The 26,893-nt window shown below is 37.7% G+C and overlaps 1 protein-coding gene across 4 annotated transcripts; it reads left to right on the top strand.

The window, feature by feature from the left end:
- Positions 1–12,425: 12,425 nt before the first annotated feature.
- Positions 12,426–14,186, top strand: LOC110591881 (basic leucine zipper and W2 domain-containing protein 1-like). 4 transcript variants are annotated; one of them, XM_021702840.2, is made up of 2 exons: positions 12,426–12,747; positions 12,837–14,186. In XM_021702840.2, exons 1-2 carry the CDS (start codon positions 12,664–12,666, stop codon positions 13,758–13,760), a joined length of 1,008 nt encoding a protein of 335 aa, XP_021558515.1. In that variant the 5' UTR covers positions 12,426–12,663; the 3' UTR covers positions 13,761–14,186. The 4 variants fall into 4 exon arrangements, with proteins under 4 accessions (XP_021558515.1, XP_044769287.1, XP_044769285.1 ...); XM_044913352.1 differs by having other exon boundaries at positions 12,442–13,358; positions 13,557–14,186; XM_044913350.1 differs by having other exon boundaries at positions 12,442–13,503; positions 13,606–14,186.
- Positions 14,187–26,893: the final 12,707 nt, after the last annotated feature.

Genomic DNA, 26,893 nt, shown 5'->3' with positions numbered 1-26,893 from the left:
AGAATTATGTCTTTCATTTCTATGCCAACTTGAATACATTAGATGCAAGAATAACAGAGTCAGCACTATATCAAGATAGACATGCCTGCAGAAAATAATCTAATGCATCCTTACCCAGGTGGCATTCAACTTCTAAGCACTGTAACTAATGAACCACAAAAAACTAATGATAGACTACAGTTTTATATTAGTCTAATAAAATTTCATAATTTAAACTATTCAAGCCATTTGTTCTTTTAAGCAGAATTACCTTAAGAGACTGTCCAATAATCTACTTGAGTACGTTTTGCCATTTTGAAAGTAAGCACACAAGGAACATGGAGATATGATCAGATTTTATTTGAGAGGTTGAAAAGGCTAAGTACCACACCAAACAGAATATTATTTTCTCAAGAACAGTTAGGATAGGGCGCCTGGGTGGCTCAGTTGGTTAAGCAACTGCCTTTGGCTCAGGTCATGATCCTGGAGTCCCGGGATTGAGTCCCGCATCGGGCTCCCTGCTCAGCGGGGAGTCTGCTTCTCCCTCTGACCCTCACCCCTCTTGTGCTCTCTCTCTCATTCTCTCTCTCAAATAAATAAATAAAATCTTTTAAAAAAAAGAACAGTTAGGATCATGAAAAGTAAATCCGAGTAATTGTACTTATTTTTTTACTTAGTTTTATATGTAAATTTTGGACTTTTTTCCCATAAAGTGCTAAGTGCTAGGTTGTGCTAAGTTATACTATTTCACATGTATTTTCTAATTGAAGACTTACCCTTATGAATGAAATAGGTACTTCATTATCTTCATTTTAATGATGAAAAAATGAGGCTTGGAAGAATTAAGTAACACCCAGATGAGCTAAAATCCAAACTTAGGTGTGCTGATTGATTTAATCACTGGGCTGTGTGACCTCCCTACGAAGTTTTGTCCTTAGTAAACGGTAACTACCTGGGGCGCTGGGTGGCTCAGTCAGTTAAGCATCTGACTCTTGATTTTGGCTCAGGTCATGATCTCAGGGACCTGGGATGGAGCCCCACGTCGGGCTCCATGCTCAGATTCTTTCTCCCTCTCCCCTCCCCACCCCCGTTGCGCTTTTTTTCCTCTCTCTCTAAAATAAATAAATAAATAAATAAAATCTTGGGAAAAAAATGAAAATTTTATCATTTATTTCATTTGTTATTTTTCATTGTATTTAATTTTAGGTACTTATACTCTCCTTAGGTTTAGTTAACTGTCAAAAGTCCAAGTTCCTTATAAAAGTTAATATCGATAAATAGGAATTTAGCCATTTACCATACTCCTGAGCTAAAGCAACTCTTGCCATTTTGATTAACATTCATCCAGTGAATTTTTGTTGACTGCTATGGTAGATGCTATTAGCTAGCTATCCCAAAGGCCATTCCCAAGACCCTCTTCCCCTTTGCTTACCTGTGCTAAAGCATTTGGACATTTTGAATATTCACCTTCCAGACTCCTTTTCAGCTAGGAGTGGCTATATGACATAATTCTATTCAATGACATGTAAGCAAATTCAGCTGGGAGTTTGTGGAAGTATCTCTGGTGCCTGATAAAAGTAACAAAGGTTCCTAGTGTCACCTCTTTCCTTCTCTTTCTGCTGAGATTATAAACATAATGCCTGGAACTGAGCCAGCCATCTTATATCTGACAGTCAAAAAACATAAGGACCAAAGAACAAACACCAAACATGGCCGTGCAGATATAGAGAAAAAGTCTTAAGACTCCATTCCAACCCTGTGACACTCAGTTCTTAGGGGTCTTGTAAAGTGTAGATAAATGTACTTATAGTTAAAGGCTCTCTTGGCTGCATTTTCTGTAACTCAGAACTAAAAAACAATTCTAACTCATGTATGTGCTAGCCAGGTTCCAGGCACTTTCCTAAGTCCTGTGAATACAGCAAACATTCTCATGGAACTCACATTCTCATGAAAAAGACATTCAACAGATAAACAAGTAAAGAATTTTGAGCACTGTAAAGAACAAGAAAGCAGGGCAAGGGGTTAGAGTGTGACAGGATATGCCCACAGAAAGATTCTCTAAGGTGACATTTGACCTAAATAAAATGTGGGACAAAACCATGCTTTGGAGAAAAATCATTTTAAACTAAAGAAACAGTATGCACAAAAGCCATGAGACAATAAAATGCCTGACGTATTTGAGGATCCATAAATGGCCAGCATGACTGAAGCCCAGTGAATTTGGAAGAGCAGACATTGCCACAAAAGTAAGCAATGCAGTTAATACCCATGAACTTTCATCTTAAAGCCTTGTATTTACCTGGAAGCATTTAATTTCTTAAAAAAGCCATTCACTTGACTTTTGGTAATTCACTGCCATGCACTAAAAATTTTTTGTAGAACATTATCCTATCTCAAATATCATTTATCCATGACATTGTTGGAACAATTTCAAAGGCCCATCCATTCACCTATTTTTAAGGACATTGGTAATCCCAAAGAACAGTGGAGTTTCTTCAAAGTCTGTCTTCAGACATCCAAGGGATGAATAACAGCACTTACTGGAACCATAAAATCAGGTCTCTGAACAGAGGTCTGGCATATTTTTCACACTTCTTTCTCTAAGATGCTACCAACACTAACCTACAGCACTTTTTTTAAGTTAGCACCTAAGAATGGAAAAAATTAAACAATTTCCTCACAACGTGTTCAGAAATTTTGACACCCACATTTAATGATGAACTCTAGGATTCCTTCAAGTCACCATCTGTTAGCAGAACTGTTTTAGAACCAGTCGTGCAAAGATGCTGGATACTTCCCTCTAAGAGGAGACAGTTGGTAGGCAAAAGAAAAAAACGATAGATGCTAATCTAACCAATTAATCTGGTTTCCATATCCCTTTGTGTAAGTGTTATGGCAATAAGCTAAGGATGATTGCTTTTCACCTTGCGGGGAAAAGTGATGGATTTACAAAAAGTTAGAACAATTTTAAGAATGGAATCAGAGGAAAACACTACACCAAGTGGCAAGACACTACACTACACCTGACCATGTTAATTTCTCATTTTAGAATTTCTTAAACCATCAGGATACTACAACTTAACTCCAAATCCATTTGAAGGATAGACCAAAGCTTAAATGTCTCACAGGAACTTTTCTCCCACCCAAAAAAAGAGATAATTTTCCTTTTTATCTCTTTCAGCCTCCACCCTAATAGGTGGATGTTTTCAGTCCTTTCTCTTTTAATGTGTATTTGAAATTCTAGTATTAATGTGTAGTTGAATTCATGATAAGTCAAGTCTCCAAAACTCCATGGTAAAACTAAATATTGAATCTGAAGATAAACAGAGAGATACATTCATAGAAATAAGATATATCAGATTATATTCATTGGATTGAAATATTTATGAAAATTCTACTCGATACACAAGAAAGTGGGTTTTTTTTAAGATTTTATTTATTTATTTGAGAGAGAGAGACACAGCGAGAGAGGGAACACAAGCAGGGGGGTGGGAGAGGGAGAAGCAGACTTCCCACTGAGCAGGGAGCCCGATGCAGGGCTCAATCCCAGGACGCCGGGATCATGACCTGAGCCGAAGGCAGACGCTTAACGACTGAGCCACCCAGGCGCCCCTTTACTGGTTTATTTTAACATAATTTCATCTGTGGTATTCCAGCATTTCATTTTTACTTTTCCTGTTTGAAACTAATTGTGCTTCTTAAAAACAAAACTTTGTGTCTTTCATCAATTCTGCTAAATTCTCAGTCATCATACCTTCAAATATTTTCTCTAATTCATCTCTTTTGCTCTCCTTCTGGGTATGCAATTAAATGTATGTTGAACATTATCTTCAGTGTCTGCCATTTTCACCTTTTTATTTTCCATTTTCTTGTTTTTCTGTGATTTGATTTACTCAAATCTGTCTTCCAATTTGCTAATTTTCTTTCCAGCTAATCTATTGCTTAACTTACTCTCCAAATTTTAAATCTAGCGACTGCATTTTCTCATCTCTAAAAATCCTGCTTTTAAATTTTACCTCTTCCTTCAAATATATCTTATTATTTACCAATGGCTTCCATTTTCTTATCTTTTGGATTATTATAAACATACTTGCTTTATAATTTCTTACTGATTATTGCACTATTATCTCGAGTTCTTAGATAAATCTTGTTTGTTGAGTCAGTCTGACTCCCTCATTTTCTTGTGTGCACGTGTGTGTGTGTACCTGTGTGTTCACGCATTTAGTAAATATATATTGGGCACCTATGTGCCAGGCAGTTCTACCTGCTGGCCAGTAGAAGTGAAAAAGAGATAATAATAGTGAACAATAGTCCCGCATCGGGCTCCCTGCTCAGCGGGGAGTCTGCTTCTCCCTCTGACCCTCACCCCTCTCATGCTCTCTCTCTCATTCTCTCTCTCAAATAAATAAATAAAATCTTTAAAAAAAAATAGTGAACAATAGATAATAATCCCTGCCCTATATACCTTTCTTTCTAATCTTGTTCTTAAGCAAGACTCTCCCTCTTTATCCCAACCCCAAGAAAATATGGTGCACTATGGGTCATTGAAATATTTCTCCTGAGCAGTTTTATTTTCCTTCAGTCAGGTGCCCCAACATGTCACAGCTTTGGATACATTTTGTATGTTAATTTCTCATTTTAGAATTTCTTAAACCATCAGGATACTACAACTTAACTCCAAATCCATTTGAAGGATAGACCAAAGCTTAAATGTCTCACAGGAACTTTTCTCCCACCCAAAAAAAGAGATAATTTTCCTTTTTATCTCTTTCAGCCTCCACCCTAATAGGTGGATGTTTTCAGTCCTTTCTCTTATAGTCAAGGCTCTATGCATGGGTCCAGGCTCCAAATCTCCATCTCAAGAGCCCCAGGCTTACTCTCACATCTTTGTGTAGATGATCAAATCCAAGCCTTTAGTTGCTATCTGGTCCAATACCTCCTCCAAGCAGTCACAGTGTCCTGTTTGTACCTATCCAATGCTCATGTTCCTATTTGCTTGAGCACCTGAAGATTTCCCTTATACTCTTTTTTTTTCTTAAGGTTTTATTTATTTGTCAGAGAGAGAGAGAGCATGAGAGAGAGTGAGCACAAGCAGGGGGAACAGCAGGCAGAGGCAAAAACAAGCTTCCTACTGAGCAAGGCCTGATGTGGGACTCGATCCCAGCACCCTGGGATCATGACCTGAGACGAAGGCAGACGCTTAACTGACTGAGCCACCCAGGCATCCTTCCTTATACTCTTTTAAGTTCATCCATGCATATTATAAAAAAATATTTTGGGGCGCCTGGGTGGCTCAGTTGGTTAAGCGACTGCCTTCGGCTCAGGTCATGATCCTGGAGTCCCTGGATCGAGTCCCGCATCGGGCTCCCTGCTCGGCAGGGAGTCTGCTTCTCCCTCTCCCACTCCCCCTGCTTGTGTTCCCTCTCTCGCTGTGTCTTTCTCTGTCAAATAAATAAATAAAATCTTTAAAAAAAAAAAATATTTTGTGATATTTTTTCAAGCATTTCTAGGTATTTGTAGCAGGAAAATTTCTACCAACTTTCTGGAAACAGAAATAGCAATATTAACATTTAATGAGTTGCTAAGCTGTTCTGGCTGTCATAAAGTTGTTATGTCTTCATATGAAACTAAGAACAATCCTTTCACTTTTAACTCTGTATGCATGTTGAATTGTTTTACTGGTTATAAAGCCAAATTTTCATCTTATAATGATAATTCACAAGTGAAAGAATTTCACAGAGAAAGAGTTTAGTTTCTAAGGTATTTGATGAGACTTAATTTTTATGTGAAAAAATACAGAGTAGAAGAGAAAATTTATAGATTTAGTCATTATAGACCAAAAAGAAAGGGTCATATGTGGACTTAACAACAAAATGATGCCAAGTGAAGCCAAACAGAATCATGGAGTTATTATATGAATAAAATTAAACAAAAGATTAAGGAGGACATTTGTTGTGATGTGTACTGGGTATTGTATGGAAGTGATGAATCACTATATTATACACCTGAAACTTATATTACACTGTATGTCAACTGGAATTGACACCGTATGTCTAACTGGAATTTAAATAAAAACTTAAAAAAAAAAAAAAAAAAGAGAAGGAAAAAAAAAACTAAAGATACGTTTTTGAAACCTAAACCTAAAAATGTATTTATGGTATATGATAAAGGGTATTCACAATTTAATTTTAATACTCACTAATGTCCTTCACTATGTAAAATAAATTCAATAAATAAAATGCCATGGGGCACCTGGGTGGCTCAGTCATTAAGCATCTGCCTTCGGCTCAGGTCATGATCCCAGGGTCCTGGGATCGAGCCCCGCATCCGGCTCCCTTCTCCGTGGGAAGCCTGCTTCTCTCTCTCCCACTCCCCCTGCTTGTGTTCCCTCTCTCGCTGTGTCTCTCTCTTTCAAATAAATAAATAAAATCTTAAAAAATAAATAAATAAATAAATAAATAAATAAATAAATAAAATGCCTGTTAAAGTAGATAACATATGTTTGTATAAATCAATAAATCAATGTTTATCCAAGGCTTATTTTGTACAAGGCAATGTGATACAATCATTGATTAAAATCATTTTTTATAAAATTGATGTCCTACATTTGAGACCAAAAAAATGCTGTTCAACAACTATGACCAGGAAGCCATTGTATATCTTATTAGTCATTACCTTTAACTTTCTTCCTCAGTCAAATAAGTAACTGAGTGAGATTTTTCTGCCTTTCGCTCCTTAAATGCTATGTTAGAGAGTACAAATAAACGACCACAACAAAATGACCACTACTCCTGACTAATAAAACTTTCTTCCTGTGCATATAAGAAGAGCAACATATGGAGAAGCAAAGCACATTTCATATTCACCCACAATAAAAGTTCATCAAAGTTATGTAGCCCCCCCAAATCCAGCTCAGTTAACAAAATTTACAGAGACATATTTGCTTATATTAGAAGCACTAAACAGGATTTTTTAAATGCAATATTAAAAATATGGCCGAGGGGCACCAGGCTGGTTCAGTCGGTAGAGTGCATGACTTGATCTTGGGGTTGTAAATTTGAGACCCACTTTGGGTGTAGAGATTACTTTAAAAAATAAAATCTTTAAAAAAAATAAAATATGGCCTAAAAACTTTCGAAAGGAAAACTACGTACATTAATATATATCATTGTAGCTATATTTATATATAGTTATATATATATACAAATACAGTCATATGTAGTTTTATGGTATCTAAGTTGTCCCGGTGTCATTTTAGAAATAAGATGTTAAGAAACAAGTGAGTTGAGAAATAGCAAAGGATTCTTCAGAGGCACTTTGGTCCTTTATCAAAGACTTCTTGAGAAAGAAAATAGCTTCCAGACAAAACTCGTTCCTGATTAAACCCATAGAAAAGAAGGACTTATGGTGAATCATTTAAATGTGGGGAATAATAGAATCTCAGCCAGTTGAATTGTTTCATAAATGGTAGGGGATTGGAGTGAGAACAATGTAAAGTTAGCAAAGGTGGGGGATATTGCTAACTTGTTTCTCTTGTCTGAGGCCGTGAGAAGTAGCAGACAGAAAAACGGAATGGCAAATTGGACAGCTTTATGGGAAAAGAATTCAACTCAGATAAATGTTAGGCAGAAACAATAACAAAATTGTCAAGACTTCTCATTTACAGTGATAACTTCTCAAACTGCGGGGTCTTCTAGTCATTATGTGTCCCAATCAAAGTGTTGTTTTTCAAGTACACGGGTCCCTCGCTTAATGGTTTTCATTAGTGCCTGAAAACCCTGCGGTTAAGTAAAGAGCTTTTAAATGAAAAAAAAAAAAAAAAAGTGCTTCCATTAAGTTTAATAAGAAAATTGTGATGTGTTTGATCTCAACACAAAAAACTCAAATCATTTTCACAGCTGGAAAAATATATCAGTTGAATGAAAACATGTTTATATTAGTAATAAACAGCAATTTGAAAGTAAACAAATACAGCTTGTGCATAAAATCCACTGTTACTGTACTTGTCTTTTTACCTTATTTCTGAAACAATTTTCTTCACCCATCTTTCAGATTTGGGGGCTCATGACCATTTTGCACTTAAAAATAAAATCATATCCCAGAAAAATACCTTTTGGGCAAAATATAGGCTAAGTATGGGAGGACCTAACAGACTGAAGATTCACAGAAGATACTAAATCTTCATCTCTCCCTTTAGAGTACGTGCACAAGGAAGTTTAGAACACATTACCTAAAGTATGGGGCGTTGGCACATCGACTATTTTACACTGAAGAAATCTGAGAAACAGCAGGTGCAGGAAGTAGTCTCTGACCTTAATTTTTCCTGTGAAGCAGGTCATGTAACCCTCATGTGAGAGGTACCCTCCCTATTTCCCAGAGGAAAGGATCATCCTTATTTCCAAAGATGGAAGGATATGGAGAGGAATCCAAACAGGATTTGTAAGTTTCCCCCAGTTTACTAGTCTTAGCCCATACCCTTTGTTCTATCATATTTTTCCACAGTTTTCCACTCTTCATCAAGCCTAATATAAAAACACTCAGATTTAACCATTTCTTCCGGACTTCCTTATGAAGATTCCTGTGTCACATAAAACTCATATTAAATAAACTGCTATGCCTTTCTCTTGTTAATTTGTCTTTTGTCAATCTAATTTATAGGATCCCTGCCAGAGAACCTGGGGCGGAAGAGAGAAAAGATATTTTTCCTTCCCTTATATACACAAAGAAAATGGTTTGGATTCATTTGTACATGGCAGGCAATTCAAATGTGTTCCATATGAAAACCTCTGAATAGAAATTGTTATGTCAAGTAAACTGTCAAATATGTCTTTGCCTGAAATCATAATGTTAAGCTGTCATTTTTATAGTGTATTTATTTAGTGTATTTTTTAGTGAACAAGTTATTTAAGGGGAAAAAAAAAAGAAGAAGAATCATCGTCCAAAATGGTATCACTTTTCCAGAGTCATCACAGTGAAAAGTTCCTTCACCAAACACTCATTACGGGGATAAAACTGAATCGAGTTACAGATGGAAAACAGATCAGTCATTCAATATGAATTTTTTAAATGCTTACGCAAAGCAAATTGGACTGCTCATATAACCTAACCCTTAGAAAGATTTAAATAACCTTGTTTCCTCTTGTTGAGAGTTGGCTGGAGGAAATGCCCCAGGCTAAACCTGTTTAACCTCAATGTAGCTTTCCTTTAGCAAAATACTGCCAAACAAAAGATAATGTCATTTTGTTGCCATTTAGCTGCATTTCTTAAACCAGAGTAACTGCAGTTGGCCTTATCAACCACACAATACCTAGATCAATCTTGTAGACTGAAAAACTATTACTACTTCTAGATCTTAATCAAAACAGCTGTCTTCTAAGAGCTCTCTTTTACTCAGGAGGTCAGGAATGGCATGGGAGGAAATGAACAGTTGCCTGGCCAACCTGGATCAGCAAACTCAACCCTGGCTTGACAGATCTGTAGCTGGTTTCCTTTTCCTCTGAACACTACATTCACGTCAGATACTCCGTCTTAAACTCCACCCAAAACAAGTCCTATTCCTTAGTGCTTTGCACAGAGACTTAATATTTTACCATTTCATTATCTTTCAAAAGTATATGACAATTAAATACGGATTATTCCTCCGTTGGCTGATCCTGTGTGACTCTGTCATTTGTTTATTTTTTAAAGATTTTTATTTTTAAGTTATCTCTACACCCAACGTGGGGCTCGAACCTACAACCCTGAGATCAAGAGTCACACGCTCTACCAACTGAGCCAGCCAAGTGCCCCAGACTGTCATTTACATGTCAAAAAAGCAATATAGCCATCTGAACTCAAGTCTGAGAAGCTCTTCTGTTCTGCCTATTTACAACTCGAGTCTTCTAGAATAACGTAAAGGCAGTGCTATCCAACAGAAATTTCTGCAATAATGGTTGTATTCAATATCTGCACTCTTCAATAGGGTATCCACCAGCCAATTTCTATTAATTTAAATTTGCATAGCTGCATATGCCTGTTAGGCAAAGGAAAGAGGCAAAAAGTGAAAGTCTGGAAGGTCCTGGCAAAATAGCCCATGTAGCATAGTAAAGAAATGTAGTTGGGATGTTCTTAGCATCAATGCAAATAGAAGACTCTAAGTTACGACTTTCAGGCAAGAGGTCTTCATCTCCATATCAAGAAAGCAAGAGCCATAACTCTGTTCATACAGGGGGAGCTTATCTAAGACTTACTATTGTAGGAGAGGAAAAAAAACTTTTCCTCTACCCTCTTAAGTTTAGTACCTGAGACCTGTGAATTAAACTGACAAAAGATAGATTACAGAAGAAAAGGCATACAAATTTTTTATTTGATGTTAATATTTTAATTCTTTATGTGCATAGAGATCTTCATAGAAAGGAAATGAAGAAAATGAAATGGGTAGTTATACCCAGGGGCTCATATACCACTTTAACAAAGAGTGATAAACTTGTAGAGAATTGGCAAAAGAAAAGGGGCTTCTAGGGTTCGTAAATTGTGTGAAGGTCAACACATGGGGGAAACTAATGGAAGATAAAGGTAATTTTGGTAAAGGTTGTTTGTGCGGACTCAACTCAGTGCTGACTTTCTGTCTCCAGTTAATAATGTTTGTTTTCCCCCACCCCGGTATAAGAGAGGGCACAGGGAAGATCGTCACAAAGGGAAATGTATGTCCTGCTATGAGGCAGAGGGAGAAGGCAGAGACCTCTTTCTGCCTTTACTGCTTCCTAATTGCCTTCAGCTCAAAACAATTCTCCTGTGAAAGTGGCATATTATGATCGCCTTCACTATCACAACTGATTTTTGCATAAGCAGAAGTCATTTGTTTTCCAAGATGATTTTCTTTTCAATTTCTTCCCTGTTTAAAAGAATGTGTATAGAAATAGAGTGGGACAGAAGTACAAAGTTCAGTCTTCTGAAAGACATGGTCCCACCTCCACCATTTTTGAGATTTTTGCATTCCCTCTCTCTAACTCACTTCAAATTTGGATTCTATAAATCTTTATAAAGCTTCTATTTCTGCCTACACCATTGTAACACATCAAAATACATAAAATTGTAATGATATTCCACACATATTTATTCAGCATCCACTATGGACATGAAACTGTGCTAAGTACTGAAAATGCACTGGCAAACAAAGCACACTGACTCCCTGCTTGTCCTCGGTGAGCTTACAGTTTGATGCATAAGACATCATAAGATAAGTAAACAACTTTTTTTTGAACTGGAGTGAGGTTCTGCAGGAAAAGAACTGAGTGTCTAAGAGAGAATAGCTGGGTGGCGTACTTGAGCCAGGGAGTTAAAGAATGCCTCCCTGGAAAGGCGAGACAAGAAGCGCACAAAGGAGCTTAGGAGGTAAACATGAGAAAGAGCACAAAGGAAGGACTGTGGGAAGGTGCATTTGAGGGAACAAAAGGACAGAGGTACCTAAGATAAGATGAAAGATGTAGGCAGGAATGCATTTATTCAGGGTCCTGAAGTCCTGCGTAGGTGTTGAGATTTTATGCTAAGTGCAGTAGAAAGCTTAGAAGATTTTGGAAAGAAAATGACATGATCCAGTTTACACTCTAAAAGAGTAGTTAGTTCTGGCTGCTATATAATAGAGAACAAAATAGAGGGAACAAGAATGGATGCAGGGAGAACATTCTGGAGATTATAAAGTGCCCTTGTAAGTGCTAATTGAATGACTACAACAATTTCCACAGCAGTATATAAATTATTGTTGTCCCACATGAACCATTTTTTGAAACCCAGAACTGTATCAATAGGTTAAGAGGGTGGGTGCTGAAATTTCATCACGAATCAGCTTAAATCCCGAGACCGATGCCTGAGATTCACGAAACTGAGAGATTATAATAGCATGGTCAGGCATAAGTGATGAGAACCCCAAAAGTGAGAAGAAAGAACAATCCAGAGACATATGAAATTATAGCATTTGGTGGTGACAGGAGACAAGAAGGAATCATGAAATCCAATTCTTGAAGGGGGATGTGACTCAGACCCAAGACCACAGAGCTGCTCAAGAGCATGTGTCCATTTGGACCTCTGCAATCGCACTTTCCTCATCTATAAGATGGGCATAAACTAGGGTTTCCAGATCATGGTGGAGTGGTGAGGATTCAACAGCTAACAAATATGAGCACTTGGAACAGTGTCTCAAAAACTGTAGCTGGTTTAGAACACATACAAACTTTAAATAAATTTAAATAAAGTGTCAGATATCTCCCAAGTTTTGTTCTTACTTCACATAATAGCAATTCAATATAGCCATCCAGGAAAATTTAAGTCAAGATTTACAAGGTCATTTTAATATAAATTTCGTTGACTTATATGATTTAGCTGCCCCATTTTATTAACTTTTATTTTTTTATTAGTTATTTTATATATACCCAGTACCTCCTTTAGAAATCTTGCTTATTCAGGCAGGGGAGACACCGCTGCAGTTGCCGCCACATCGGGGATTTCTGGCTCTTTTCTCTTCGCCTTAAGTTCGGGTGTCTTTTATGAATAATCAAAAGCAGCAAAAGCCAACGCTATCAGGCCAGCGTTTTAAAACCAGAAAAACAGATGAAAAAGAGAGGTTTGACCCTACTCAGTTTCAAGACTGTATTATTCAAGGCTTAACTGAAACTGGTACTGATTTGGAAGCAGTAGCAAAGTTTCTTGATGCTTCTGGAGCAAAACTTGATTACCGCCGATATGCAGAAACACTCTTTGACATTCTGGTGGCCGGCGGAATGCTGGCCCCAGGTGGTACACTGGCAGATGACATGATGCGTACAGATGTCTGTGTGTTCGCAGCACAAGAAGACCTAGAGACCATGCAAGCATTCGCTCAGGGTTTTAACAAGTTAATCAGGTGCTACAAATACCTGGAGAAAGGTTTTGAAGATGAAGTAAAAAAGCTGCTGCTGTTCTTAAAGGGTTTTTCAGAGTCGGAGAGGAACAAGCTGGCTATGTTGACTGGTGTTCTTCTGGCTAATGGAACACTTAATGCATCCATTCTTAATAGCCTTTATAATGAGAATTTGGTTAAAGAAGGGGTTTCAGCAGCTTTTGCTGTAAAGCTCTTTAAATCATGGATAAATGAAAAAGATATCAATGCAGTAGCTGCAAGTCTTCGGAAAGTCAGTATGGATAACAGACTGATGGAACTTTTTCCTGCCAATAAACAAAGCGTTGAACACTTCACTAAGTATTTTACTGAGGCAGGCTTGAAAGAACTTTCAGAGTATGTTCGAAATCAGCAAACCATAGGAGCTCGAAAGGAACTCCAGAAAGAACTTCAAGAACAGATGTCCCGTGGTGATCCATTTAAGGATATAATTTTGTATGTCAAGGAGGAGATGAAAAAAAACAACATCCCAGAACCCGTTGTCATTGGGATAGTCTGGTCCAGCGTAATGAGCACCATGGAATGGAACAAAAAGGAAGAGCTTGTAGCAGAGCAGGCCATCAAGCACTTGAAGCAATACAGCCCTCTACTTGCTGCCTTTACTACTCAAGGTCAGTCTGAGCTGACTCTGTTACTGAAGATTCAGGAGTATTGCTATGACAACATTCATTTCATGAAAGCCTTCCAGAAAATCGTGGTGCTTTTTTATAAAGCTGAAGTCCTGAGTGAAGAGCCCATTTTGAAGTGGTATAAAGATGCATATGTTGCAAAGGGGAAAAGTGTCTTCCTTGAGCAAATGAAAAAGTTTATAGAGTGGCTCAAAAATGCTGAAGAAGAATCTGAGTCTGAAGCTGAAGAAGGTGACTGAATTTTGAAACTACACCCTCAGTAAAGCAAACAGGAGTTGTAGATAAAATGTCATGTCTCATGTGTCCTGGTTCTTACATCTTCCTACCTCCCTATATCAAGCATGATATAAGGGCTTTCATGGCAAATTTTATTTTAACTGTTTCTATGGTTACTGGAAATGTTGGGTTTAGTTTCTAAAACCATGTTTTAAGTAGCTACAGGAGCTATAGATTTGAATCTAATGTTGCATTAGTCTTTTCAGTTATCTTCTACCTCCTGTATTTTCTACTGTAATAATGTAATTTAAGGCCTTCCACAATGAACAGTTCACTTTATTCCCTGGGTTTTCTATATAAACAGTTTTCAAGATATGATTTGGTTAAAAATAATTTGTTATAAAAATTCTGTTCGCAAATTAAACTGTAAAAGTATCAAAAAAAAAAAAGAAATCTTGCTTATTCATTTTGTGGCTCCCTCTTGAGTTTAATAAGATATTTACTCTTAATAGTATAATAATTCTAGGTAAAATATTATTGAATAGTTTGAAATTTATTTTCTCACTTAAGTCTCTAGATAGATCAAGGCTGTATCTTGCAAGGCTAGGATCAGCCTAGAAAATAATCACCTTCAAGATGATGAGTAAAGGTCTTGAGACATGAGACAAAACAGAGAGGCATCCTTTTACTTTGAAACATTTGGGGGAAAGGCCAAAAAAGCAAGTTTTGTTTTTGTTTTTTTGCAGACTCCCTGCTGAGCAGGGAGCCCAATGCAGGACTCGATACTGGGACTCCAGGATCATGACCTGAGCCGAAGGCAGTCACTTAACCAACTGAGCCACCAAGGCACCCAAAAAAGCAAGTATTTTTATTTGAAGGATGATTCATACTGCTCTTTCAGTGATTACAAATCAATAAAAAGTGTTTCATTACATTTCAATACCTAACTTGTAAATCAAATAGCCGTTGGGGTCATAAGTATTTACAATATATAATAAATTTTTCAGTTACAAGTGCTGATATGAATCAACATTAACATTTTATTCTTTTCCTTCACAAAGGGGTTAAGGGATTGAAATCCCTTTAATTGTTACTAAATCCTATTCCGAACTTGAATTTGCTCTTATGGAAATTTTAAAGCACTAAAAGTTTGAACCCAGTCTCCTTTTAAAATAAATGCCACTTATTTCTTGCAACTTTCTTTTAATAATTGTTTAAGTTATTTAAATGCATGCAGACTTCTTACTGAGTGCTGAAAGTAGGTACCAGCACTAAGGGTAAAATTAAATGACTCATTTCCTTTACAATCAAGGCGGCAAAGCTTTTCTTGCTATTATGTTGTGAATTCCAGCAAATAACTCCACAGCCATTTATTGAATTTTTCTTCTTTCAGATATTCACATTCCAAGCTCTTGTATAGTAAGTGAACTGGTACCATTTTTCAATAAACCTCAAAATTTCATTTGAAATGCCCTGCAGCAAAGACAATACTAGCTATTTCCTAGCAGAGGGGTGAGCCAGTTTAGCCTTTCTAAAGTTTGACTTTTAAAAGAAGTCCAGAAATATAAATTAAGAACATCTTAAATTAATGCTGTAGGTTAACATTCAGCCAAGAACACATTTGCCATTAACTATTTTTGAAGAACTCTCCTGCTTGAAAGGAAAGAATGCATCTTCTTTCCCAAACAAGGTATCCTCTTGTGAGTAGCCTTGAAATGTAATTTCCAAAACCACAAAGCACCTTTGCTCTTTTTCTGCAAATAGAACAACTAATACCTCTACTTATATCATGACATCATTCTATTAAAAAAGAAAAAGATGGAGCACCTGGGTGGCTCAGTTAAGCATCTGCCTTCGGCTCGGGTCATGATTCCGGGATCCTGGGATCCAGCCCTGAGTCAGGCTCCCTGCTCAGCGGGGAGCCTGCTTCTCCCTCTCCCCATCTCCTGCTCATGCTCTCTCTCGCTATCTCTCTCTCTCTCAAATACATGAATAAAATCTTAAATAGAATCAGAAACTCTACAATAGTAAAACCTGGCAACTGCTAAATGGCAATTCTCAAGAGTCAGGAACAGAACATCACTAATGAGCTCTAAGAATCCTGGTAATCGCTTAAGAATGTTTTGAAAGCTTGATAGGACTACATGATGGTCATTCATTATAGTGAACTTTTGCATCTCCTTTAAAATCAACTTTCTTGCCTCCTTTAAAATCCTGCACAAGATCAGTTTGGCTTTAGATGGAAAAATATTTTAACCCATTGATCACTAATAAAAACATGATCTTCATATGTTTGGTACATTGCATTTCTGGTTTCTGGTGCAGATAAAGAAGACAGCAAGACATCAATCTGTTGATAAGACATCCCAAAGGAGGTCATATTTTTGTGTCATATTTATGAGATGAATTAGGGCAATGCTATGTGCAATCCCAACTATTAAAAAATTATATCAGGTTGCAGTATAATTTCTAAAGGTATTTTGCACTCTCTCCCTTTATCTTCTACATTCAATCTGTCACCAAGCACTGCCATTCTTCCATCATCATCTTCTTGCCTTCACTGTTCTTTCTTCTTCTTTCCCAGATTCCCATCATCTTATGCCTGAATAATGATATTCTCTTAGCTCAGTGAATCTCAGACATCAGTCTGAGGAGACGGGCAGGCCAGGAACAAAGTTTTAGTGGTACAAGAGGAAATGAGAAAATAAGGACAATGCAGTAAGTCTTTAATAACACCAAGTGGATTCATTTTAATGTTCTGTCCTTGGCTCTGGGAGTGTCCTTTCTACTAATTTGATGTTAAAATTTGATTCCTTTATGAAATAGTGGCGATAGCATGTGGTCATTTACTTTTTATTTTTTTGGTTTGTTTTTTTCCTTAATATCCTTCCTTAGCAAAACAAATATTTGACAACTATATGTTAGTTCTCAAGAAGTTTTTTAGGAACTTTCCTGATGGATGAAATCCAAAATTCTGTCAAACAGTAGTAGCTGATCTCCTTGAGTCTGGTTACCTCCTTTGACATCCAAACCCCAGAATCAGGCCAAACAGATGTAATGAATAGCATGATGATGATAGTTAACAATACTGTACTATTTATTTGAAAGGTGCTGAGAGTAGATCTTAAAAGTTCTCCTCACAAGAAAAAAAGTTTGTAATTATGTGAGGTGAGGAATGTTAACTAAGCTTATTGTGGTAATCATTTTATATTATTTACATATATAAATGTATCAACATATATCAAATACAGTATATCCATGATATCATACTACCATTATGTTGTACACCTTAAACTTACACAACGTTGCATGTCAATTATACCTAAATAAAATTGGCGAAAAAAAGAAACTTCAATAGCAATTTGTTGCATTCAGCATGCATCCCCACACTTACAGCAGCCTCTACACCTGGCCTTACTGTACCTACCCATGGCTGCTAGTGAGCCAGCTGGCCTCGCTGTCTCCCACATACACTAGACTTTCAGCTCCAGACCTGATTATGCTCTTAACTTCTGGGAAAAACAAAAGAAAACCAACCACCTCCTTCTTTCCCCAGTTTAGATATGCCTGAAACTAAGAATTCTCTTTATTCTTATAAGTGCTTACTCATCCTGTTTACCTGATCTAGTTCCCTTCTAGAACCAAATTCTCTGAGCTCCTTTTCTTGCTGAGTCCACCAATTAATCTTCTTACTTTGACCATTTCCAGGAGTCTGTGCATATTCTCAAGGAGGCTGACTTTGAGAAGGATTTTATTAATATAAATTTGAATTGGGAAAGGCAAAGCCAGACTTTTGAGTCTAAGTGCTCACATATCTGGTACTTTAATGTTTAAAAGTATCTAGAAAGCCTACATTTTAGTTTATCATCTACATATCAGCCTTACAGATAAAGTAGTGTCTTGTAGATTCATAGACATGGATAAATGAGCCAGGATGCCCACAGAATTTTGTTATGAATATTTTAGGACAGACTGAAACTTAAATCAACAGCCTGGTACTTAAGATAACAATCATATCCAATTGCTCTTCTCACTATTTCTACCCAAACTTCTTTAACCTCCTCTCATTGCCGAAGACTATTAAACAGTCATCTCTATGTTAAGGACAATGTAAACTCAGCTGTTCAGAACAGAGTGGTGTGAAAGAATAGCTGTTAAAGTGCAGGGTGGTTGCTTATTGCCAACCTAAGCTCATTAATATCCAAACGCATTCAGTGTGCAACATTTTGATACGGCATCAACATAGCTTTAAATTATGGAAAATGTATGGTCCTGTAATGTTTTAACAAAAATGTCAATTTAAAAAGCAGCCTTACTTTGAAGAGTCATTGTACATCTGTCGTTCCTTGTGTACATGTACTGCATTCAAGTAGCTAGGTCATCGTAGAAACAGCTCTAAATTGGGATCAGAAAAGCTAGAGTTGAGCAAACACATACACACAATCTGTGGCAATGTGCATGTGGCCATTTATCTTCCTCTCTGAGTTTCAGTTTCTTCATTTGTAAGTAGGGGGAAAATTAAATACCCTTCAAAAAGTCATTTGAGGATTAAAGGAGGAAATGTCTGTGAAAAATCTCTGTAATATTATTGCATTACTATAGGGAAGTCTCAAATTGAACAAGCCCTCATTATATTTGTGTTCAAGTATTGTGACTGCAAACCAAAAGGGAAAAAAAATGAAAGGTACGCTGCCTGCAATCAAAGTCCCCACCAAAATAAATAAGGACAGGAAAACACTTTGCATACCTTCCAAACTTGCAACCAATGGTACTACTTCAAGTGACACAAAACATTTTTATTGTACAAGTTTCTGTTTACTGCTAACAAAAATATATTATTTCTTATTCCATGCAGTTTGACTGACAGGTTCAATTTGCTCTTCAGCTAATACAAAATGAACTACTCAGCAAATAATCGTGCACTGTGTCATAATATAAAATTAAAGAGATTTATGCAGAAAGTAAAACAAAAAAACTAATTATATGTGGTTTTCATGAAAAATCTCCTTGGCATGAGCCATTTCAGTAGATTGATGAGGTTAAAAGTCAATTCGCAGGAGGCTGAAGGGGTGAAGAAGTGCAAACTGAAATTACATGCCTCTCTTTTAAGACGTTCCACTGAGAAAGGATGGAGGAAGCTGTGATCGAATCTCAAGGAAGCCTACAGAGGTGGGAAGGAGGGGATGAAGGAAAGAGTATGGAGGTTTGTAAGTTCAAAGTGAGCAGGGAAAAGGGAAGGGAGAAATTTGTGGGATCAGATGCCAATTGCTGATGTTTGTGAATTAAATGAGAAGCAAAGAAATGGCAACAGCAAGAGCCTCCCTCACTTCTATTACTGCCCAGACCCATAATCTTTTTCTTCAGTTGTTAACCATTTGAAAGGGACTGTGTTTTTTCCATATCGTGTAACTTACTAAAATTACAACTGACCTCCTAAATGCCAAATCAAACGAACACTTTTCAGTCTCTGTCTTGCAATGAATCCTTGCTGTCTTCATCTTCTAGGAACTTCTCACCATTCTCTTTTCATCTCTTACAGCCCTCCAGGAGTCAGTAGGACCAACGAGGTTATTGTGCAGTAACAAACAGCTCAGTGCCATATCCCTAAAAAAGTGTATTCCTCACTCACATGGCAAGTCCCGGACAGGTCATGAGGGCCTTCAATATTGATAAACACGCAGGAAGACAGGGTGGCAGAGGCTCCATCTCAACATATTTCATAATCACCGAGGCAAGAAGAAGGGAGTCAGCTGACTCATGCTTTGCCTCCTAAAGCTCAGGACAAGTGACACGCATCACTTCTGTTCACATTCCATTAACCTAAGCAAGTTGTATGGCCATAACCTCACAAAGGCCAGAGAAATGTAATACTTTTCTAAGCCCAGATGGAAAAGAACGGCAATATCTGTCAACAGTCCCTATAACTATATCCTCTCCCTCCCACTGTAAATATTTCACAAAATTAGATTCTTAACTTCCTTTTTCCACTGTGTACATTCTTCCCCAGTGACCTCATTCACTTCCTTATGACAATAACACCAAATTTACATGTCTTGCCCAAAACTCTCTTATAAACTCAAGACCCATTTATCTCTACTTGGATATCCTATAATTTATAACCTATAATTTAACACGTATAATTGTAAACTAATCACTGCTCTCAACCTATCCCATCTCCTATTAACCATTTGCTGACTTTCCCTCCTATTAAACTAGAATTTCCTTTAAACTATGTTTTATTTATACATGCATCCCCAGGACCAAGCAACATGAATTCTGGGAGGATACAAACATTCAGTCCACAACTTTGGATTTTACCTGAAGGAAATGGGGAGCCATTGGACTGCTGTGGCTTGCTATTTTAAGAGCAGATTAAAGGAGGGTATATTAGTTATGCATTTCTACATGAATTTCCAAAAGACATAGCAACTTAAAACAATAAGCATTTACAGTTTCTCAGTTTCTATGGGTCAATCATTTGGAAGCAGCTAAGCTAAGTCATTCTAGCTCAGGGTCTCTCATGAAGTTATAGTCGAGATGTCAGCTGGGGCTATAGCTCCAAGGCTCAAATGGGGCCAGATGATCCATTTCCAAGATGGCTGACCCATAAAGTTGCTGCCAAGAGGTCTCAGTTCCCTGTTGGCTGTCGGCAAGAGATTTTTCAGTTCCCTGCCATGGGGTTTCTTCATAGGGTTGTTTAAGTGTACTCATGGCATGCCCGCTGATTTTCCCAGTAAGTCATCCAAGAGAAAGAGGCTAACACCTCAGTGTCTTCTATGACCCAGCCTGCAGGAGATGCACTGTCCCTTGTGCCTTATTCTATTCATTAGAAACAAGTCTTTAAGTCCAGCCCACACTGAAGGAGAATGGAATTAGGCTTTACCTTTTGAAGACTCAGAGTTTGTGAATATACTTTAAACTTCCACAGAGGGCAAGGGTAGAAATAGGGGACTAGCTAGGAGGCTAGAACAGGGAAAGGTGACAGTAGAGTGGAACAGGGTGGTAGCAATGGAGATATTAGGAACAGACTAGATTGTTGCCAGAGGCAAGGGGGTGAGAAGTTGGGCAAAATGGGTGAAGGGGAGAGGGAGATACAGGCCTCCAGTTATGGAATGAGTAAGTCTGGGAATAAAAGGCACACGACAAGGAATATAGTCAGTGATATCATAATAGCGATATAATGGGACAGATGGTAGCTATACTTATGAATGTCATCTACAAACTTGTCAAATCACTAAGCTGTACCCCTGAAACTAATGTAACATTGTCTGTCAACTATACTCAAAAAGAAGAAGAGGAGGAAGAAGAAGAAGGAGGAGGAGGAGGAAGAGGAAGAGGACGAGGAGGAAGAGGAGGAGAAGAAGAAGAAGAGGAAGAAGAACTGATTGGATTCTTGATATATTTTGAAAATAGGGGGTGCCTGGGTGGCTTAGTCGGTTAGGGGTCTGTCTTCGGCTCAGGTCATGATCCCAGGGTCCTGGGATTGAGACCTGCATTGGGCTCTCTGCTCTGCGGGGAGCCTGCTTCTCCCTCTCCCTCTCCCTCTGCCTCTCCCCCTGCTTGTGCTCTCTCTCTCTCTCAAATAAATAAAATTTAAAAAAAATAATTAAAAAGTAACTGTAATTTTTCCAAAGTGTTCAAATGTGTATATATGTGTATCAAAAACGTGAGTTAAAGTGAATGTTAAAAATTGAAATATTATTCCTCATATATTTTCAAATAGTTTTTCTCTTAAAATATTCAAAACTATCTCTTAAAATTAAGTCACAATTACTAATGGAATTAACTTAAATCAGAATTATTTAAAGTCAGTAGCTTAGTTTAATTTTTTAGATTTAATTAATAACCATAATTAATTATGCTTATTAATGTTAATTAATATTATTCAATACTTTGGAAAAGTAAAACCATTCCCAATTCTAACCTTAAATAGCCACCTAGTTGTCAGTGTGGTGTCATATTTAATGTATAGTGTATCTAAACACAAATACACAAGAATTGTGTTTAAGAATAAAACAAATTGTTTATCATTCCAAACATTCCTCAGTAACCATGTGTAACCATTGAGAATACCTCACTAACTCATGAGTGTCTCCAAACCACACAGGAAGGGAGACAAGAAAATGACACCAGGCACTATGTGATCCACTGCATTCACGCTATCTGACAGAAGGCTTTGGTGAGTGAATTTGTCTTTCCTCTCACTTACTGTTTCCTCTGCTCACACTCTCCCCATGCCTTGAAGCTGTGTCCTTTCCAATGTGAACACCACCACAACACATCGCTGTCACAGCATTCAGTTTAAGGACTTTAGGCAAGAGGAGTAGGGAAGTTTTCCCTGCATCCAAACAATGGGAGTCCTGAGAGTAAATGCTTTGTAACTGAATTTCACCCAGGAGCTCTCTCACTCACCCCCACCACTGAGAGAAGAGAAAGGGTCAGAAATGCCCATTTTGTTTCAATAGTAACCCAGTATCTTCTACTGGCTGTTAGACGAAAATCACACAATCACCAATGAGTAAACTAAGATCTTGGGCACGCAGGACTTTTTGGATGGTTGAAGACTCTCACCTTTAGGTGGAGGGCTGAGAGCAGTGTGATTAAAATCTGAATATTATTGGGAGACTTGCATTCAATAGAGAACAAGGGGCAGGCAGAAGTCTTTGAATGATCTTTCTTAGCTTCCTAAAATTTCCATTTTATTGCTATTTCAAAAATCAAAGTAAGGTCTAGCCTAAGGAAAATCATCTCTACTTTTGGCAGACAACGTTTTCTAGTTAAAGGTCTTTTTTTTTTTTTAAGAGGAGGATAGGGGCAGAGAGAGAATCCAAAGCAGGCTCCACACCCAGTGCATAACCTGACTTGGGGTTCAATCTCATGACCCTGAGGTCATGACCTGAGCTGAAATCAAGAGTCAGATGCTTAACCGACTGAGCCACCCAGGCGCCCATACTTACAGATCTTTTCATTTTATTTTCAAACCCTCTGTTCTAGATCCTATAGTCTTAATTTCTTTTAGTTCCTATAGATGGGTTAATTTATAAAATACATATCTTCCATAAGTAGTCATTCATAGGGAGAAATTCCATAGTTTTGCATATATTCTAATTTTTGGATTAAATCATGTAGAATTTTTTAAACAGTTGAGATACAAAATTTAGCTTTTCTGGGAAAAAAAATCTCTTCTAAGAAGGTGGTATACTTTTTTTTTTTAATAGCCACTGTGTTCCATACTTAATTTTATGAAAGGCTTAGTCCTCCATTGAGCACATGATAAAACTGATCCCAGATGCAGTTTTTATTTCACTAAATGCAATCTGAAAATGAACATGCTCTTTCATTTGGGAACAAAATTCAATTATAAAGAAACAGAAAAATGCGATCTGAGATCAATAGCCTATTACAGTGTCAGCATGAGGGATAATTTCAGTTCAGTTTAATCTTCTGATATATGTGGCTATATACTGTTTATTTGCTTGTGCATTCCTACATGAGAAGTGACATACATTTAGTTTAATTTTATGGGAATACAAAGGATATATGTAGAATTGAGTAGTGTTTACAGCGTAATAGAAAATTCAAAACGAACAAGCTAACAACCTACAGCAAAAAAAAAAAAATTATCTCAGCAAAATATATAGATACTCTTTAAAAAAATACAATGGAATCGGGTGGGGGGATGGGTTAGCCTGGTGATGGGTATTAAAGAGGGCACGTACTGCATGGAGCACTGGGTGTTATACGCAAACAATGAATCATGGAACACTACATCAAAAACTAATGATGTAATGTATGGTGATTAACATAACATAATAATTTAAAAAAATACAATGGAATTTTTATATCCAATAGTCTCAGTTTAATGAAATTTATATTTTTTAAAAGTTGATTGTCAACAAAAATGCACTATGTCTTTGAGCTGAAAATTAATTTTAAAGATGCATATTTTTATTTCATAGATTTGTTTTTAAAGTATGAGATTTATACAGATTATGTAATCCACTTCTGTGCTTTCATGGATGAACAAACAGAGGTCCGGAGAGGAAACTGAGTGACCTGTTAAGGTCAATCAGCTAGTTAATTGGGATAAGAAGTGTGCTTTCATGGCTGGTTGGGTGGGATAGGAAGCCTCCATATTTGGAAATGTCTCTGACAGGGCATTAGGACATGCTACCCCAATATATGGAACCTTGGCATATTAAATATTTTAAGCTGAAGGAATCTGAGGAACAGTGTGTTGAAATAAATTTCCAGACCCAGGATGGAGCCACTCATGTCTGGGATGCAACCCAAAACTTAGATAACTTTCAGGTCTCTGAAAATGATCCACTTGACCAGATACGCAGCCAGTGCCCATTTTCTGAGTTATCCATGGATTTGTTTAAATATTTTACTTATGAAAATAATGCATGTTTGTTATAAATAATTCAGACCAGAGAAAAGACCTAATGTTTTATTTCACAAATACTCTCCATTATGCAGCTATTAAACGGCATAAGTCTCTTAAACTACATAATATCCAACTTCACACTCTTCTTAGGAAATTTCTCCCTCTGTCACAAATATTGACTCCGATCAAGGGCTAATCTTCAGTCAAACACATTCTTTTGGTGTTTGTGAAAAGCCTCGTTCCTTGCTAGGATTCCATCACACTAATTTTATAAACAGGTCCAGGTCCCTGACATTTCTAATGTCCTCAGCTATTAAGTTTCCTCATCTCCTTACAAAAAAAAAATTAAAAATTAAAAAACAATCATCAACAGAAAGAAGAAATAAGAATGCCATCTGGATCCTTGAATCCTTCAGTGTTCTACAAAAACATAAAATCCTCAGTGCACCTGGGTGGCTCAGTCATTAAGCGTCTGCCTTCGGCTCATGTCATGGTCCCAGGGTCCTGAGATGGAGTCCCACACCAGGCTCCCTGCTCGGTGGGAAGCCTGCTTCTCCCTCTCTCACTCCCCCTGCTTGTGTTCCCTCTCTCGCTATGCCTCTCTGTCAAATAAATAAATAAGGGGCACCTGGGTGGCTCAGTCATTAAGCGTCTGCCTTCGGCTCAGGTCATGATCCCAGGGTCCTGGGATCGAGCCCCGCATCCGGCTCCCTGCTCAGCGGGGAGCCTGCTTCTCCCTCTCCATCTGCCTGCCACTCTGCCTACTTGTGCTCTCTCTCTCTCTCTGTCAAATAAATAAATAAAATCTTTAAAAAAAAAACAAACAAAATTCTCTAGACATTCCTTTCAGGTTCCTTCTGACAATGTAATATACTGTACTGTTACAACAATAATCAAGGAGATGATATTTCACAAAGGAAGGCAAATGGACCACCTGGGTCAGAATCACCACAGCAGCTGGTTAAAACGGCAGATCACCAACCTGGCCCCAAACCTTCCGATCCAGAGTGCCTGATGGCAGAGCCAGGAAATGTGCATTTTTAACAAGCTTCTCCACCCCCACAGCCAGTTCCAGGTGATTCTTACCCACAATAATTTTCAAGAACATTTGGTAAGCCTTAGCTGCTGTCTTCACTGTCTCCTATGACCTGGTCTAGATAGAGTATAATATCACTAATAACATGGAACATAGGCTTCTTTGGGATTCCTCTCTCTCCTAGAACAGCACAATAAACTTAAATTTGCAGTAAATATAAATTTAATTAACCTAGAAAGAATGAGGACAGTGTAAGTTTCTGCATGAGGTCTCTCACTTTTTGTTTTACATCTATACAAACCAATGGTGTTCCTTAGATCCCCTGGAGATTCCCCTCTAAAAACTGCCCATGAAACAAATTTTCTGTTTCTTCACACTGTCCCAAATAACAGAGTTCCCTTTAAATGTACTCAGTCCTGCCCTTGTCCAGCTATGAACTGAATGTTCTGTCTTTAGCAAATTACAGTCAACCTCTACTCCATAGACATATTCATATAACAGTAAAGTACACTCTATTAAAAATAAAATAAATAGGGGCACCTGGGTGGCACAGTAGGTTGAGCATCTGACTCTTGCTTTCGGCTCAGGTCATGATCTCAGGGTCATGAGATTGAGCCCCAAGGGGGCTCCATGCTCAGCATAGAGTTGGCTTGTTCCTCTCCCCCTTCTCCTCCCCCAACTCATGTTCTCTCTCTCTCTCAAATAAATAAATTTTAAAAATAAATAACTTTCTTAGGATATTAGAAAGTCATAAAAACTATGGAGAATAACAAAGCCAGAGAAAGGATAGAGAATGCCAGATTAGGGAGTAGAGACTAATTTTAAATAGGGTAGTCAAAGAAGGCCCCACTGAGAGTGTAACGTTTGAGAAATGAAAACAAATAGGATGAGAGGCTGAGTCATACAGATATTAAAGTTAGAGCTTTCCATACAGAAGGAATAGAAAATGCAAAATCCCTGAGATCAGACTGTACCTAGCATTTTTGAAAAACAGGAGACCAATGTGGCTAAGCAGAGTAAGCAAGGGGACAGTAGTAGGTGAGGTAAAGAGGTGAGGAAGAAAAATAACTTAGGAAAACTATATAGGAGCTTGTGAACCAGAGTTAGAACTGTAACTTTTACTCTGAGGGACACAGGGAGCCCCTGGACCGTTTTGAGAAGAAGAGTATCATGACCTCACATTCAAAAGCATCACTCGGGTTAAGAATAGACTCTAGGGGCGCCTGGGTGGCTCAGTCGGTTAAGCGTCTGACTCTTGATTTCAGCTCTGAGTCATGAAATTGAGCCCTCTGTCAGGCTCCATGCTCAGGAAGGAGTCTGCTGGAGATGCTCTCTCCCTCTCTCTAAAATGAATAAATACATAAATCTTAAAAAAAAAAATAGACTCCAGCGACACAAAGGTGGAAATAGTAATGGCAGTGGTGGTAGTAGTGAGAAAGTGCAGGATTCTCAAATTTACTGGTGGGCTTGATATAGATTATGAGAGAAAAGGAGGAGTCAAGGATGACTCCATGGCTCTTTGGCCTGAACAACCACAGGATGGAGTTATCAACTGAGGAGGAGGTTTCATTTGGATATGTTAAGTCTGAGGTATGTATTAGATACTCCAGTGGAGTTGATGAATAAGCGATTTAGTATAGGAGTGCAGAAGATAGAGACTTCAGAAGATAGTTTCATACTGGATAAAAGGATTGGGAAATATCAGCATAGGAATGATATTAAAAATCATG

The sequence above is a fragment of the Neomonachus schauinslandi genome, chromosome 3 (genome assembly GCF_002201575.2).
Source record: "Neomonachus schauinslandi chromosome 3, ASM220157v2, whole genome shotgun sequence".
NCBI lineage: Eukaryota > Metazoa > Chordata > Mammalia > Carnivora > Phocidae > Neomonachus > Neomonachus schauinslandi.
This window is presented reverse-complemented; position numbering and strand designations above follow the sequence as displayed.